General features: G+C 36.2%; 1 protein-coding gene across 2 annotated transcripts; it reads right to left on the bottom strand.

The window, feature by feature from the left end:
* Window positions 1–1,671: 1,671 nt before the first annotated feature.
* On the bottom strand, window positions 1,672–13,359 carry abo (de-etiolated protein 1 abo). Of its 2 annotated transcripts, XR_014443794.1 has the most exons (5): window positions 13,275–13,359; window positions 9,317–10,675; window positions 6,537–6,743; window positions 6,265–6,369; window positions 2,031–2,170 (listed from the first exon to the last, which is right to left on the bottom strand). XR_014443794.1 is itself a non-coding variant. In XM_083141359.1 (4 exons), the coding sequence occupies exons 2-4, from the start codon at window positions 10,597–10,599 to the stop codon at window positions 1,987–1,989; spliced, it is 1,674 nt and encodes a 557-aa protein (XP_082997485.1). In that variant the 5' UTR covers window positions 10,600–10,675; window positions 13,275–13,359; the 3' UTR covers window positions 1,672–1,986. The 2 variants fall into 2 exon arrangements, 1 of the variants encoding a protein (XP_082997485.1); XM_083141359.1 differs by lacking the exon at window positions 6,265–6,369 and having other exon boundaries at window positions 1,672–2,170.
* Window positions 13,360–18,394: the final 5,035 nt, after the last annotated feature.

Genomic DNA, 18,394 nt, shown 5'->3' with positions numbered 1-18,394 from the left:
TTCACAGTTCTGCTTTTCTCAATCTATTTACTTTCTTATCGTCCTTTGCAGACCAAACTATCTGACAGACGGAACATTATTGCAAGATAAGATATCTTGAAATTGATTAGGTAAATTTGAGTTTGAAATTCTCATAAAATTAAATTTTCGTATATTAGTATATCCCGTAACATTTATGACTTGTCTCTGTAGCTTTATTTCAAGTCTGAGTATATGAAATGGCAAACGTAAACTCCACACCTTAAATTAAATATAGCCTGTATACCATTTAATTGAATTGAATTAGAACTTTTGGGTACATCGGAATCGCACAGATCCTTTATATTGTTAATATATCTATGTGTGTGGGTGTGAGAGGCTGAAATATAAAAAACATCTGCTTGTAATTTTGAATTTTTGGAAAGTTTGCCTTAAAAACCAGGAATTATACTTGAATTTTATCATGGTCCTAGATTGGCCACCCTGTCTATTGAATTGAATTAAGTTTTAATTAGCACTGAGCCAGGACCACTTTGACCTGATACTGAGCTTATTCATTAAGTGCACTTTATGCACACAAAGGCTAATGGTGAGAGGACCTACAGTTTAAAGTGTGGTCCAAAGCACTACGTGCCTCCACCAGGGCCCTTTGATTATATGGCGACAGCACCACCACTGTACCGTTGGGGATACTCGTACTGATTCCCACCTATACCAATGTCAATACTTTGAAATTGAAACAATTTATATTCAAAATAGTTACAAATCTTAAAATCTAATTGGAACTAAGCCATGTTAATCTACTAGAGATTTGCTGTAAAATATTCATAATTTTAATTATTTAATCACAAAATCTATTACTCTATATTTAAACTCTGCAAGAGTGTCCTATGGAATTTTCACAGAACCTGCAAGTCACCCAGACTCCTGAAAACTATCGGGCTGTAATTAAATGTAAACCAATACTTTACAATTAAGACACATCACCATCAGCTCAGCTCTAGTTTTTAATTATTATTATTATTAAATGTTAGTCTCTGATATGAATACCTTGTTTCCCCTTCCTTCATATCTGGACACACTGGACTAGAAATAAAGTATAAGATCAGTTCCAACCTGCCAAAGTTTGAAGTCCACTTAATGTACAGATAGGCTAATCGGGACCGGGCCCACAGTATAAAGTGGATCCAAACCTGGAACCCCTGACTACATACATATTTGAAGAACCAAGAGTCATAATAGGTTAACACAGAGGTTCCCAAACTTTTTCGTTTTAGTGTCTCAAGATTTTTCCATGGCACCCAGTCAGAATATAAGCCTATCTAACACTTGCAATGCCCAGTTAGTGTGGTTAGGTTTCTTGCCTAAAGTTAAAAAATAATCACATATTTCAAATTCAGGAACGATTTACATGTAAAAAGTGCTAAATAAGCACATAATTGGAATAAATGTTATTTCAGTGAAAATATTGGAACATTTCACAGCACCCCTTTAAGCCCCAGGGTGCCACGGTGTACACTTTGGTAACCACTGGGTTAACATGTAAGATTTAAGTATTAGAAAACTGAAAGAAAAGAAAAAATACATGTTTGTTCAATGATTTCCACAAGAAACATTACAATCAATTGATGTGCTTGTACAATCTTCAGAATATATATCTTCCTATCAACCGTATTTACACATAATACCACACTTTATAACAGAAAATGCATTTATTTAGGTAACAATTTTTTATGTATGTCTATCACACAGAAATAACAGGTGCTACCATATGCTCTCAACATATGACAGCACAATGAGACCAAAATTTTTCAATACAAGACAATTACATTCAAGTACCACAAATATAATGTATCCTTTTAAAGAATACAAAATGGTTGCATCAACAATCGTGTGAAAACAACAATACTGACATGAGGCACCCACAAATTGTTTGTTAGTCTATTGTCACAGTTCATAACATTTGCCCACTCACTCCCCCCCACACACACAAATCGTTGCAGGTATTCACGCATGTCTAATGTGAAAGTTCACAACATATTCCGCATTTGTCCTCTGTACACTAATTGCAAACGGATCTGTTGGATGAAATGTGAATGCAACCAGACGGCGTGCTGCAGGTGGAGGACTTTTTCCCATCACCCCTGCATAGATTCTGAACTTTAGCAAACCAGAATCACGTGCATAGAATCTGAAATGTAAATTAGTTAAGTATCACACTGGTGCTAAAATAACCATCCTTATACAATGTTAGTATCATTATTCTTCACAGACTATTGCTTTGTTCTTTGTTTCTTAGTTATTACCAGGGCCCGGATTTTGATCACATGTCATTTTTTTTCCTTATGTAGTACACATTGCTCTATTAAAAATCCTGAATATGAACCTCTGGTTACAAAAATTTTATTGTGCATTTTTCTGTCATTTCTATTTTTTTACATTTTACGTCATTTTTATGTTTTAAATCCTTTTCTGGATGTATTTTTTGCATAATTGCAAAAAAATGTAATGTAACTGCAATAGGAACAAAACAACATGTCGCTCGACAATGCAGATGTTCAAAGTCTGTGTCTTGGCTATATTGTCACGGCATGCTTTTGGTTCGTTATTTTCACTGCCACACTTTTAGATAGTGAAAGAAGAAGAAAGATAAAGAAAGTTTGCTTTTCTGTTTCCATAGTTTCATTCAGCCATGTCTAAAGTAAAGCCATCTATATCATGTTAATTAAGACAGATTGTATCTCAATTCAAAGATGTTTTTTCTACGGACGGTAAAGTATTATTTTGTAAGATGTGTGAAACAGATATCGACGGAAAGAAGATTCACGGTGCAAAATGCAGGTCGCAATATGCATATACGAGGGCAAATCAAAAAGTCTTTGCACCTAATTTTTTTCTAGCTTCTTATAAGTGTTATTACAAAAGCGAGATATACGAGCGAAGTAGTAGGTTTTTCTTGGAACGACCCTATTGCAATTTCCGATTTCTTCCATGGCACAGCGCTGTTATCAGTTGGCAAAGATGGCTGGAATGCTCAGGAAGTCCACACCATATGAGCAGCGAAGTGTTATTCGTTTTTTATGGTGCAAAGGACAAACAGCCACAGATATCCACAGGGAAATGGAGCCAGTGTATGAGGACAAGTGTTTATCAGTGCGAAGTGTGCAGTGGTGGTGCAAGGAGTTTGAAAACGGATGGGAAAATGTGGAGGCCAATGAGCGATCGGGCCAACCTCGTTCCTCGCTGACACCGGACATCGGCCGTGTTGATGAAATGGTGAAAGCTGATCAACGTGTTCATCTGAAGGACATTGCCACTGAACTTGGCATTTTCTATGGTAGTGTTTACGACATTGTTCATAATTCGTTGGGATACCGCAAGGTCCATTGAAGAAGTTCCTGGCAGGACAGAGGTTCACGAACGGCCGAACGACACCGAAGTGCAGAACGTCGTTCGTCGTTGGTTCCGGGATCAGCCGGCCACCTTCTATGCAACGGGCATTGTGAAACTTGTGGTACGGTGGGACAAGTCCCTCAACAGGTGTGGTGATTATATGGAAAAATAGCAAAAAGTACTTAGAAGATTGTGTACATTTTGTTTTACTTTTATGGTTTGTAATCTGGCAATAAATAGTTAGGTGCAAAGACTTTTCAATTTGCCCTCGTATACGGAAATACAACTCACAAGTAAGAAGAAATCCATGCAACTTTTGCTGCAACAAAGTCTATCAGTGAAGGAGTGTTGTCCGACAAACAAAGATGTGTTGTTGAACAACAGGCATTCCCAGATTTTCGAGAACCTTTGCATGCGGATTTTTACCTACTGCAATAATTCTGAATACGATTTTTATACCTAAAATTCCACATAGACCTTGTAATTTCAGTTCAAATGTTACAGAATGTAAGAACTGTGCTGTACCCTGAAATAAAGACAAAATTTTATTCATTTTATTGATATTTTTAGGCCATTTTATAGATCACTTTTCAGATATTTTTAGGTCATCAAAATCAGGGCCCTGATTATTACATTACATCATGTACAAACCAGAGGATCATAACTCCTATTTTATTAAAATGTGACTACTCATTTCAAAGAGCTCTATTACTTGGAGTCAGATCTACATACCTCAATCTCTTCTCCTCAGCTGTAAAATGGGAGTCATATTTTCAATTTAATGACTTTTTGGGGAGATACATTGACCTGACTCCAACAGAGCCCCACAAAATGAATATATATGTTTAAAAAAGAAAGCACATTTTGGAGTTACATTCCTCTGGTTCCCATATGATGAATAACATGTTACCAGATGCATCTCTAAAACAGGCTTCAGCAACTCATTGACATTTTTGGAGACCAGCAAGCAATCCCTATGTGATGCGAGCTTCCTGCCTGCACAGCACGTAGTAGAGTAATGCATCAGATCACTTTCGCTCGATCATACTCGTTCCAGTCTTCCACGCTCGAGTGTATAGAATATAGAATCAAATATCATTTCAATATGACAATAATCGTAGAAATGTATGTGCAAAAATCCACCCTGGTAGTCTCGGCCCATAATCAGCTATTCATTTTCATATATTGCTATGTATTGGCAAGATAGACAACTACATTTTAACATCGAGATGATGACTATGTTCACTTAAGTTTCAATTTCACTACGTCTTCACTTCACAATTTGAGGGCCCACTACCACAGACATATTACGGTTATGCGTGAACTACTGGTCTTGAGCATATACCGATTGCTTTCCTGTTCAAGTGTTATTCGCTCGAGGGAACAAGCTGTCAATTCTGTATACCATCTAGCATCATCCATGCAAACTATTAGATTGATTGATTTGGTGTTTTAAGTCCACCTTATGCACAGTAAGGCTAATCGGGACTGGACCTACAGTTTAAAGTGGGATCCGAACCACTTGTGCCTCCACTGGGTATCGAACCCGGGACCCCTTGATTACAAGGCAACGACTCTACCACTGCGCCATCGGGGAGGCCTAGTATTGGCACGAGAACTTGATCCAGCAGTCGGGACAGTCATATGCCTTCCTCCCCATTTTTTTTTCTTTACTCACTTGTGGACTCTAATATTTACTTGATCAATGGAAAGAGGTTCACGACAATATGAATTGGAGGTGCCTGCAAATCTGCATCCTAACATTTGTGGATCATGGGCATGACAGGAAAACACAGAAAAATAAATAAATGAAACAGGTTATGTCAGAGGTGAAATAAAGTAATGCTTAAAAATTGCTACTCATGTATCTATTCTAATTTGGTGGGCTAGAAGATAAAAGTTACTTAATCTTATTCAACTAATTTAGAAAACAACGTGCAACCACTCAAAAATTATTTTGTCTCAACATCAATGACCACAGAAGGATTTATTTTGCCATCTCACTTTACTGGAACTGAGTATAATGCATGTAAACAGTCACCTGCCAAAGAATAGTCAAGCCAAAAAGACACTAAAACAACTTACCCAGTCACAGTTCCATTTACTGGCCAAATCTAAACCAACCAGGCTTGCTTAATGCGTTTTAAACAGAGTTCTCCACAAGTCAACACACACACGTACAATACCATCGCAGCTTAAAATATTGTGCGACACTTCTCTCTCATCAGACATAAAATTAAAAATGCATCGATCAGTACTGCAAAATATCTCTGGGACCTTTATCATTATCTTCAAGTAGCATTTCTGAGTAACTTCTAAGCATATGAAAGATATATGTGCAAGCAGTGAATTTAGGAAATGTCTTTTGTACACATTAAATTTTTCATTTTAATACTGGAAGTTTCATCATTATCATTAGTTTTCAAGAGCTAGTAATGATGGTAACATTAAATTTCAATGACTACATGTCAAGAGATTCATTAAAGCAGTATTTTTATTATTATTTTCAAGAACAATATAAGCAAACATTAAAATCCCTCATGTCTTCTGACTGAAATGCCATTACTATTAATCTTCAAGAAACAAGTGACAATATTGAGTATTAAGTATTACTGTTAAGTTACTTTGATCCTTAAGGCCACGAACAATATTGAAAATTGAATTGAACTGACTTTACTGCTGGGAGAGATTCAGCTGTCGCTGGTCTACCATCTAACCCCAAAAGTACAGATCAAAATAATGATAAAATTAAAAGATTACAAAGAAGTTAAATGACAAGAAAATACAATACGAGTAAAGTCATAAGTCACAATTTAAGCAGTAAATTAGAATATAAAAGTAATTAAGTTGAAGAAAGTTAAAAGTAGCATGAAAAATAATTTGTCAACTCACGGGAATTTTTGATTATTCATATGCTGATTTATCTTGCTTCTGATCGTTGATCAGTGAGGGTTATCATCAATTCCGTTTTTAAGGTTATGACCTTCCTCCTAAGGGCTAAATACATTATTTCATTTTAAAAGAAGTATTACAATTTTGGGAATAGTGCTTTACTAATTCATTTATCTACACACACGCACAGAGATAAGAATACATTTGCATGAAATGAATTATGGATCTAATGTCACATAAAACACTATTTCTTAAAACAGGAAACACATTACCTGATAGGATGTTCTCCACATGCTTTTGGCCTTTCCATCACAGACACCCACTTATCATCATAACTAAAGAGCGAAAGATCCAGGTATGGTGAGCTGCTATAGGACTGTGCACTTATTGGTAACTGACCCAACAATCGTTTTGTTGCTTCTGTTGGACCACCAAACCTTGCACTTACTATTGTTTGCTTGAAACGTTGTTGGATCAACCTGGAAAAACAAAAAGTCTATTTCTTCCATATACTTTACTGTCCTTGACAACACCATTCGGATGATCAGAGTGAATGTATGTAATTGTTAATGCGATAAAAGATTAGCACGATGTTTCTACTCCAATGTCTAATAATCATCTTATCAGGGTTGCTACGATTCTATAATGAGATTTCCTGACATTTCCAGGTTTTCCAGTCTACAAATGAAATTATTTCAGTCATGTTTATTATCATGATTTTTTGCTTTATGTTTTTCAATTAAATATAGAAGTCCATTAATTATTATGAATATTCACTTTCACATCTCTTTTTAAAGCAAATTTCATTCTACTTACACAAAACACGTGCAAGTTCGAACAATAATGTAAAATTACAATCTGTATCGAACGTGTCGGGTGCCACGTGTCTAGCCTTCTGGCTAAGGTAACAGAGGTACATTATTTCACCGTAACACTTCTCAACGATCTATAAAGAAGAGAAAATAAATATGTTCATAAATCATACAAAATTTTTCACTTTTTGGCCGATTTGCCACACAATTCTTGCATGTAACAACAATTTCTGCACACACTGTGTTCTCATAAACAAACAAAAAAGCAGATTTTGAATTACACTATATTTGCTTTCTGTACTATTTACGTATACTTACTACTATTATGCAGAATCAACAGATAACAGTCAGTTTAACATTCATTACGCAAAATGATAATGTTGATAACTAAATTTCTCTTCTTGCTCCACCAAAATGTAAATGCCAACAAGGTCAAGATCTATGAAAAAATAAGCGATAACCTCTTGTTCACCAACCTTTCAGGTAATTATGATCATTTTGACGACATCAATGAGTATAGCTGGACTAAAACTTTTACTTTGATATTCCTTCTAAAATCTAGTACAAAAAGTGAAAATTACATATACTGATTGATTCATTTGGTGTTTTAAGTCCACTTTATTCACAGTAAGGCTAATTGGGACTGGACCTACAGTTTAAAATGGAATCCGAACCACTTGTGCCTCCACAGGGTATCAGACCCGAGACCCCTGGATTACAATGCAACGATGGAAAATTACATATATGTAGAACTGAAATTCAAAGGAATAATAATTCTGAATCACACTAAGAATCATAAGGATGAGAGGCACAAGTTTCTGAACTGAAACTTTTTGAGGAGAAATCAAGAACTGGAAATGAACAATTTTGCAACTTTTTTTTTTTTACGTAACTTCCAGAATATCTGCAAAATTCCCTGACATTTCCAGTTTTCCAGATACGTAGCAGCCCTATGTACTAAGTCTTTTTTATTCCACATTTTTGTTCTATAAACCAGTATTTTTTAACATTCTCCTCTTTTTCATAAAAACACACACACACATTTCAAATACCATATAAGTCAATGATAAAATTCCATATCAAACAACAAAATTGTGGAATAATTATATTATTACATACATTTATCCACTGGTATTTTTGTTATTTTAATGTTGCTTTTGATGATGAGATGAGTGATAAAGTGAAATTGATGAAGAAGGATGTTCATAAAGAACATCCATTCCTAGGCTGAGACTTGAAGCCCAGAACTTAACACACTCGTTTACCAGGACTGGTTTTATTAATTTGTGTTTTTGCCATATTAGTTCTACTGATGAAACACGTGTTCAATGCCACATATTAGAACTATATAAAATGGGACAGGAAAAGCAAAAATGATAAAAAAAACAATGTTTCTTTAGTACAATGATACAACAATGGCAACATAAGTTTTCATTTGTTGGAAATGAAACATAGTGCTACACTAAACTCAACTGTAGAACATTCTCAACACACTAGTTTTTTTCCCCCCTTCTGGCACTGAATAGAGGCTAACATTAATTTAGTGGCACTTGTATGTAGCAGGTTCATGAATTATCTTGAAAGCAAGAAATAATGTGTCTTATTGGCATGGATTTGATTTATGCCTTAAAGTAGACTTTCATCTCCAAGAAGCTGAGACAAGAGGGAAGAGATAGTGTGTGCATGTAAGTGAAAAGCAGAAATTTTAAAATAAAATGCTATCATGTTTAAGATGATGACCACAACATAAATTAGCTAAAACAAATATCTAACCTAACAAATGATAAAGGGAAAAAGGTGGTTGTAGAATGCAGAAAATTTTAAGCATAAGCTGCATTCTATTTGTACACTGAACATCTATGGATTTTTTAAAAAACTACGTAGCTAAATGATACATAAATAAAATAATTCGAGTGTGGTTAATTTATTATTCTAGGTCTTTTCAGGCAATCTTTTTATTATGTTGCACCACTTAAAAAATCATTTTATACATGTAATTTTCCATATATGGGTAAAAGGAAATAAATGTATACACATAAATGTCCAGGAATTTCTTATAAGGCAGGAAAATACTTTTTTTGGTCAGCAACTTGTTTACTTCATACATATCCATCACTCCTCTCCCTGTAACCCCTTTTTTAAAGGAGAGAACATATTACTTTCAAAACTAGGCATGAATATATTAATATTTAAATTTTTATTCACCCTTGTACATTAGAAAAGCAAAAATACTTACTTACCTTGCATAAATATTGTTCGATGGTGAACAGGTAAACTGTGATTCCGAGTGTAATTTTGCATTTCTGAACAGGTCACAGAAATTTTCAAACAAGTGCAGGAGCTCTTCTGATGTGTTCTCAAACACTGCAAGTACTTCTGCTGTAAACATGTTGTACACCACAAAAAAAGATGACTGGGAATTTGGCTCTGTTGACTTTAACGTAACCACATCCTCTCCAGCATACCTAAGGAGCAAATGATTCTCATCCAGAAGTTGCATCCTCCAGATACGCAAAGCTTTAAACTGGTCAAAATACTGATAAAACTTTCGCAGTTCGAAAGGATCACCAGTTGTTTCTGAAATATGCTTGGCTCTCTTGAACAAATACACTAGGAGTCTGTGTTTTAGTGAGTTAATGGTTGCTTCTCTGAACGGTCTATGGATGCTTGATCCTGTACCTACAGAAATAATTGAAGACAATAAAAAATCATCGTCCTCGTAACAAAATCTCCCTATTGTGCGAACATCTATAAACATACCGTCGATCAATTGAAAGATATGAATAGTCTGATGTTGCACTGATAACACTGCCAATGTGTCTTTGTACAAATACAATCCCTGATTGTGAGAAAGGAATATTTTATCCACCTTAAATCTTCTCGTATCACACAATTTGCCTGCTGTCAAATCAACTAAGTGGAGAGAATAGTCTTCCAAAGGGGATCTTGGATTTGGTGTAACAGATTCATTGTTTGTATAAATTTCATAAAAATGAGGACGTAGATCATCTGGTACAAAGGCTGCTGACCCGACGATAACATAGTGGCCATCATCTGTGAAAAGGCTGCATTCTCTATTCAACTGTTCACCACTCTGTGCTACATTCACTGTGTACTTAATCTTAAAAAATCTCTCAAAAACTTTGCTACGAATGTAATCACTGTGTCTATCACTCTTATTACCTATATACTCTCCTTCACAATTCTGAACAAGATCCCCAGCAGCCGCAGGGCCCTGATATTCATATATTTCAAGTGAAAACTGGTCAGATGAAAATGCTATAAAATGCTGCCCATCAGGACTAAACTTCCTTAAGAAACATGGTGGTTTCTCTACATTCACAATAGTGAAATTTGGGAACACATTTTGGTGAAACTCTCTTGCCACATGGAAATGAGTTCCTGGTTTAATGCAGCCATATATTTCCCGTTTTCTCAACCTATTGACAATATTTTGGGGTGGGATTCTCCTTGGTTTTAAGGTATATTTGATGCTGTCCTGCAATCCACATTCTGAATCCATACTCCTGTCATCACATCTTGTTTCTTATCTTCACCCTGTTTTGCATTCTACCTTGCATGTGGAAGATCATTCTATGCTAGAATTAAATACAAAGTGAATTAGTCAGAAGCTTAAAATAAAGTCAGATGTACAATGTTTGTTAGCATAGAAGTAGTAAACTACGTCAGAAAACAACATCTTTAAAATTCTAAAGCTTAGTGACCCAGCAACTTATGACATTAAGAATTTAAGATACAATGTCTCTCTTTTATCATTCCTATAACTCGCACAATAAGTGGCTCCTGCCTTACTCCATGAAACTGTTTTAATATACTCAAATAAAAATAATATTACTTCATTTTTGCATGTTTTTTTTACTGCTGTAACATTTTCATGGAATATACTTTGGTAAAATATCACAAGTGGAGAGATCAGATTCACGGGCACTAACATTCCGCTTGTCCGCACTCTATAATTTCTAATAAATAAAAGTGAAAATGCAGAAAACCACCACTAGATTATTTCTAGTACCATCAAGAAATATTTTTCTGTCAGTTTTCTTTTTTTTAATACATTTAATTTTTCTACGAAACGTACATTGAGTGATTAATGCAGTAAACCAAACATGCCCTTCAACCTTTCATGATACACGAATACAACAAATTCAGTATAACTGTAATTGTTCAGTGGTAAGAAAGTGGAAAATTTTCCACTACGCACAAAGATTTATGGGACTTACAAACATTTACTGTTATGATTACAGCTCAGTTTCTTAATTGCTGGGGCCTTCCCGATGGCACAGTGGTAGCATCCTCGCCTTGTAATCGAGGGATCCCAGGTTCGATAACCGGAGGAGGCACATAGTGATTTGGATCCCACTTTAAACTGTAGATCCAGTCCCGATTAGGGTAACGGTTCAGATTGTTTTATGATTATTTCTTTTTTTAATTCACTTAGCAGAATAATTGGTACTATTATCGTATGAGGGAAACACCTACGAATCATATATTTCGGACTTCTTTACATTGCTAACGTGTTATTTTCGAATGTGGAACATTTCCTAAAGTGAAATAATGCATATCAATGTCTATTTCTTAGATTTACGAGTACTTACTGTTACTTGTTGTATCGAATCTGTAACACATTATGGCTGTGATAGCGTACTGGTTTAGGGGGCGTTCTGAGAGTGCTTTGTCGATTTATGCAGTGTTGCAATCTCGTTCACCGGAAAATATCTACTTTCGTGCCTGCATTTGAAATTATGCTAATAAGTCGCAAACCATTGACGTTAGCCCCAAAAACCATTCACGTTAGCCCCAAAAACCATTTTCCGTAAAGTTAGGTTAGGCAAGCATAGTTAAAAAAAAAAAATTAAAAATACTCGACACGTCATGTTCTAGTGAAAACACGGCGAGGCTGAAACACTGGCTATAGGGTTGCATCATCGTAACACACGGAACATTGCACTCTCGTGCAGAAAGCAAATGGCGGGAGCAGAAACAGCGTGTCGGACAGAGATTTTAGCAGAAAACAACACGCATTCACATTAAAATGGATCAAATCTACATTCAGGAACTTCCACAACGCTAAAGAAAATGATTTTCGTAAGTACTTTCTCCTGTAAATTTGAAGGACTCCGTTTCCCTCATACGATAATGTTACTGAATAATTATTGTAGAATTTTGGAAATCATTGTCACACGAAATTTGAACTTTACTTAGAGTAATGAGCACTGTTTGGATTCGAATTTGGCATCAGTTTGTTATATCGGAGACACTTTAAAATCGGATATTTTGTGTTTCATATGGTTCGTACTTACCAATTTTGTATTACGGAACATATTTCAAGGTGCCATTAAGGTTTTCACATGATTAGAAACATTTTTTACACTAAAATAGGCCATTTCTCGAAGTGTTACGGAACACACGTCATGGTGCAAGCCCCACAAACCATTCACGGATAGCCCCAAAAAACATTTGGGATTGTATAACCATCCACAAATAGCCCCAAAAACCATTCCCGGATAGCCCCATGGACCATTCACAGAAGGTTAGGTTAGGTTCAGTTAAGCATGCATGCACAAGGTATTCTCCGTTGACAAGCAATAGTAAGTATCGTAGACTAGTGGGAATGAATGTAGAAGTAAATCGGAAACTTAGAATGCATTTAGGGACTTTATTTTAATGCTAAGAGAACCAAAAGTGACCTGCCTAACCTAACCACGAAAGCATATATTGAACAAAATCTTAAGTAATCGCTAAAACTACACAGTATGTGTTAACAGACGTAAATCGAAATCGAACCATATAAAAACTGCATTCGTCCCATGATGAAATCGCAATAAAACAAATGGAACTTGGGCCCGGATTAGCCTTACTGTGCAAAAAGTGGACTGAAAGCAACAAATCAATCAATCTTAATTGCTGGGTTTCACTGTCGATTTTGGCATGTTGTGCATTTTAAGGTTTTGAACGGGGAGATTCCACGAGTAGATGATCACAAATTGTAAAAGAAATTAGAATATCCAAAAAACTGAACTAACGAATATATATAAGGTACATTTTTCATATATTTACGACAGCTGATCACTCGCGCTTGTACACAAACACTGATAAATCTCAAACGTTAAATGGTTTTAACATGTTTGTTACAATATTTAAAAAAAAAAGTAATAATGCTCTTTACACAATAATTACCAAATGAATTTTTCATTCATCTTTATTTTCTCAACACAATTTAAGCAGGTACGCAGGTACAAAAATAAGAGCAACTTTACTGCATACACAGACTATTTAACCATGGCCGCATCTAGCCGGCACAACAGTTGCGCAACTGTTTGGTTCAGACGCTCCCACTTTGGATGCACCCACGACTCAACTTATTTTCTCTTCGCTACATTTCCACAGCTCTGTAGGAGCCTTCTAAAACTGGATATTATCACGCTTATACCAACTCCTCTATGCTTATACGTGTATATGCAAACCAAACTGCCGATTCAGAATTACCTCGAATGAACTGGCGTTGTAAATATTATGCACAAAATTCATAATTTAACTGAGGAACTCACATATTCCATGTTTGACTCTCGAGCTGGGCATGACTGTTCCTTTGTGAATGTCCTTTCATTGAAGTGGAAGTTTGGTGAAGGAGGGGGGGTTTACTTGAACCTTTGGGGACAGTAGGCCTAAGGGGATACTTCTATTGTTAAAGTTAGTGTTGCTCACGAGACGAGACATTTCCTGTCTCATCTCATAAAAGGAGACGGGAAAAGAGAATGTTTCGAAATGAGACGGGACAGACCAAAGTTTCGTCTCGTCTTGTGGGCAGGTTGGGTGATACTTAGATTGTGCTGGTTGTTGTTGGTGGCAGTGGGCGCGGGGAGTTTCTCCTGCACCCCGACTTCGAATATTGCTCGTAGTCATTGTTGCGATTACACAAAAGTAGGAAGAAATGTGACATTAGAGAAGATACATACTAACCATTAAAGGTAAGAATTTACAATATAGAGAAAGTCTCGAATTTCGTTAATTTTCGGTATACTAACTAATTTTGGCCTCCTAATCACGAATCTGTTGTAAAAACCCGGGGGTCACGTCTGGAAATTGTACATTTTGATGAAAAATTGTTCGTTAGCGCCAAAAACCATCCACGGGTAGCCCCACAAACCATTGACGTTAGCCTCAAAAACCATCCACGGGTAGCCCCACATACCATTGACGTTAGCCCCAAAAACCATCCCCGGGTAGCCCCACGAACCATTCACACGAGGTTAGGTTAGGTTCCATTAACACTCATTCATTAACACTCATTTCACCCCTAAATTCATCGAAAAAATAGGGATCGTACTAGAATTGAACATCATAAATCATTTTCTTGTAAAACAACGGCGTGGTTGGACACAATGACAGGAGATTACATTTTTGTTCGTAAAACTACGCATGTACACCTATATATATATATATATATATATATATATATATATATATATATATATATATATATATATATATATATAAAATCAATCGGCTTTTTTTCAAATTTTCAGACGTGACCCCCGGTTTTTTTAATCAGATTCGTGATTAGGAGGTCAAAATTAGTTAGTATACTGAAAATTAACAAAATTGGAGACTTTCTCTATATTGTAAATTCGCTCCCCATTAAACAATATGACGGGAAGAGCGACGTAAAAGTAGGATAAATACATAAATTTGCCATATATATATTAACTGAAGAAAACTGTCGTTTACTGCAGGAAATTTAAAAACTCCGCGTTACCTTCTTTTTTTTCTTTACCATATCACCTCTTATATTGAAGAAATTGACGTGTAAACCCGAGTGTTCTAAACGCAGGGTGCGAAATCCAGGGGGGGAATTTCCCCCAACAATGATCTTGTCCTGAAATTTTCCCCACCAATCTCTTCCGGTGAGGAGAGTTTTTGTTTTAACAAGAAACACCACAAAAAATTAATTTGGGATTCGAATATATTTGACTGGAAAAATATCGAAAACTTACAAAAGGAACGGACATCAAAGAGCCTCATCTCTAAGGACACTGAACACAGCTATCCCCAGAACACAGAGATAAGACAGACTTTTTATTTTTCTCCATTTCTCATCGGCTTTCGTTAGCAACCGTTAATAAAACACGTATTAGCATTTATATGTGGATTTTATACAGGAAACTATTATCTACTCTTAATTTTTGTTCCTCCCTCCTTAGGTAAATCATTGTTCATAGCATCAGTGAAAACTATGAATAGATACCCGAGAAAATAATATTTGTTCCCAACCTCGTGCTGTAACCAAATGACACACAATGATTGTCGCCTTTTCTTAAGAACTGCCCTTGCACCTTTGAACTCCATGTTATTCCTTTCAAACCGGAAGTAAAGTTCCCGCCCGCGCCAGAAAAAAGATGACATTTCATCAACTTCCGCTCCCTATTTATAACTTGTTTTAAGCAAAATTCTCAATGTTTATTCTTTCCATATATGATATCAATATCACATTGCAAACAGTTATTAATGGTTTCAATGTCATTTGTTGGGAAAAAAAAGTTTCGTATTACTTTAGATTCGAACATGTAAACGCAAGTATCAAAGTATTGCTTTAGACAGCACTCATGATTTTGAAACGTGGAATGGTAATCATTTTACGGGAAACGTGAAAGTTTGTGTGTGTTGACAGACTGTAGCTACTGCCATATTAGCACTGCTGCATGTCTTTCGCTAATAAATAACTGCGTTTTTTCAACACATACACAAATACATCGTCGCTTCGGAACATCAAATTTTCATCTTTGCTACTTTCAGATTACCAACATACGAAGTGGTTTGCAATTCAAAAGGTTTTGCAGAAACCTCAGTTTTATAAATAAGGTTGGATGAAATTAGACAAGAAAAAAAAAACCCTTTCCTTCCGCTGGGGTTGCCCGCATGTTAGTCCGACACGATAACCAACACTCCAAACGAGACAACACGAAACTCTTTCGCAAGTAATCGACTGAAACGCAAGTTAATTTTCAGATTGCTAATTCCCAAGGTATAACATGCCTAGGCAGATGTGTCTTGCATTTTCTGTACTTTTGTTATTTCAGTCGCTTTGGTCTCTCCCTAGGTTAATCACGGCAATAACGAGGAATATTTTTTTGACAAAGATGATAAACAGACACACAAGAATAATCACCCTCGGAGAAAAGAGCCAGAACTCGAGTCTGGAACCTTCGACGCGAGGTGTGTTTCTTGTTCTAACTATATCTGTGTGTTTTCGTTAGATTCATGGTATTTCGTGAGTTGATATGAATGAAGTAAATAAATAAGACAAGTGGGTGGAAGGGACTGGAGACTCGTAGCTACGGAACCATTGAGAAGATATCCATCGCCTAGATAGAGAATCTCTATATCCCCTAGCGATAGAGAACTTATTAGAAGAATGAAAATACAGATTAAACGAACAATTTTGATGTGCATCCTTTCGTCAAAATGCCTAGAAAACAATATTACATATTTCTTCACTAATAGAAATGAATAAAAAAATTGCCCTTGGTGGGGATTGAACCTAGACCTCTCTGATGAAAGCTCTGTATGCTAACCAACACTCTATCAATAGCACCATGTTTTCTTTTTTTCCAGTCAGTCTCTTTCCTTCCTCAACACCTGAAGACGAAAATGCATGTTAATTTCTCTCATAATTGTTTCATTGTCTATTAATAGAAACCACGTATGTCACAAATAGACGCATTCTTTCTGTGAAAAATCCCATGTTTGGCACATCGTGCTTCTCCATTTACTGTTATTTGAACATTCACTTGGAAGTAAAAACTTAGCTTTGTGTGTTTGTTTTCACGTGCATGTGTGTGAGAAGAATGGTGTGAACGGTGTTTGATGTTTTTCTGGGCATTATTTTCGTTCAAAGCATTAATATAATTGTAAAATATGGAATTTACTGGAATGCATGGAGTGAAAATATAAACCCAGTCCGTCAGGTTCGTTCCCAAACAACATTAAATAATGGAACGTAACGTGGACCGAGTATTATTCCATGTCGAGAACACGAGACATTACGATCGACAATCTTCATCTCGTATTTCTCTTTGGCATCACTACTCAATTTACAGAGATGTATACCCGTGACTCGTATACAAGCCGCAGAATAGCAATGCTGGTTGGGTTGTCTAGTCACAAGGCGCTTGGTGGTCACACATGGATGGCTTGCTTCAGTGCTTCTTCAATAAGGTCGTTACAACCCAGCAGTGTCCATAACTTTACACTCTCACTCTTTGCCTGAAGGTGTGTGTGCACGCAAAATCTTTAATGACAAAAATGCTTTTAAAAAACTCCAACCTATGACCACGGTAACTTCTGCAGCAAAATATTTACCATATTTATCGAAAATAAAAATTTCTGCACATTCCAAGCGAGAATTGAATTTTCAAAGTTTGCAAGCTTATTTAAAACGAATTCCAATCTTTCTCTTTCCCATTCCTCGTGTACGTTAAATTGTCAAAAATTATCTTAAATACGGAACTCGAACACGTAGTTTTTATTAGATAGTAATTCATTATATATAAAAGCTGAAAAATTTTCAAGGAATTAGAGAAAGATTCAAATGTTTGATAATTTTAACTAATTTGAAAGATAAAGGTAGATTATGTAGAACTGTAAAGTTTGGATTTAACGTTTATCAATGCTATTTACGTATTTTCAAATGTTCTTAGAGGTGAAGTCAAAAGGGACGTCGTTAGGGGGTCGGGGGGGGGGCAGTGGCCCCGGGAAACTGTTCTGTATTAGCTGGAAATTTTACTTTGATGACAAATATTGCAAAATAATTCTTCAGTACATTTTGCTTGCAGTTTGAAACACTTCTTCAATCTCCAGTACCACGAACCTCAAGCAAGGCATTTCTTTCTTATTTCCCTGTTTCTCGCTTGTTGAACACAAACAGATGTATTGGGAGAGGGTGCAGTTAATGGTTTTTTGGTCCGCCCGGGTCAGGGAAGTTGGAGACGTATTGAAAATGCAATTTCCCTCCCTGCTGCACACCAGATCCAGAATCCCCCCCCCCACAAACCCGTTCATTCTCTTCATCTGGCTCTGCACTGGCACCATGGGCACCGAAAGGTCGACACAAACAGGAAGATTTAGCTGCGGGTGGCTAGAACTTTCTGGGTTAATTATTTTATGGTTCAGAAAAGATATCCCCATGAGTTTCAAATTCCAAGAACAGAATTCTATTGTTTGCCCCTCTTTCGGCACAGGAATGAATGACATAGCGGTTCTTCTCACATGCACTCAACAATCCTGCTAACGACCTGCCC

Source organism: Lepisma saccharinum, chromosome 19 (assembly GCF_977018435.1).
Source record: "Lepisma saccharinum chromosome 19, izLepSacc3.1, whole genome shotgun sequence".
NCBI classification, from domain to species: Eukaryota; Metazoa; Arthropoda; class Insecta; order Zygentoma; family Lepismatidae; genus Lepisma; species Lepisma saccharinum.
Note: the sequence above shows the minus strand (reverse complement) of the source record. Positions and strands in the feature narration are given on the sequence as shown.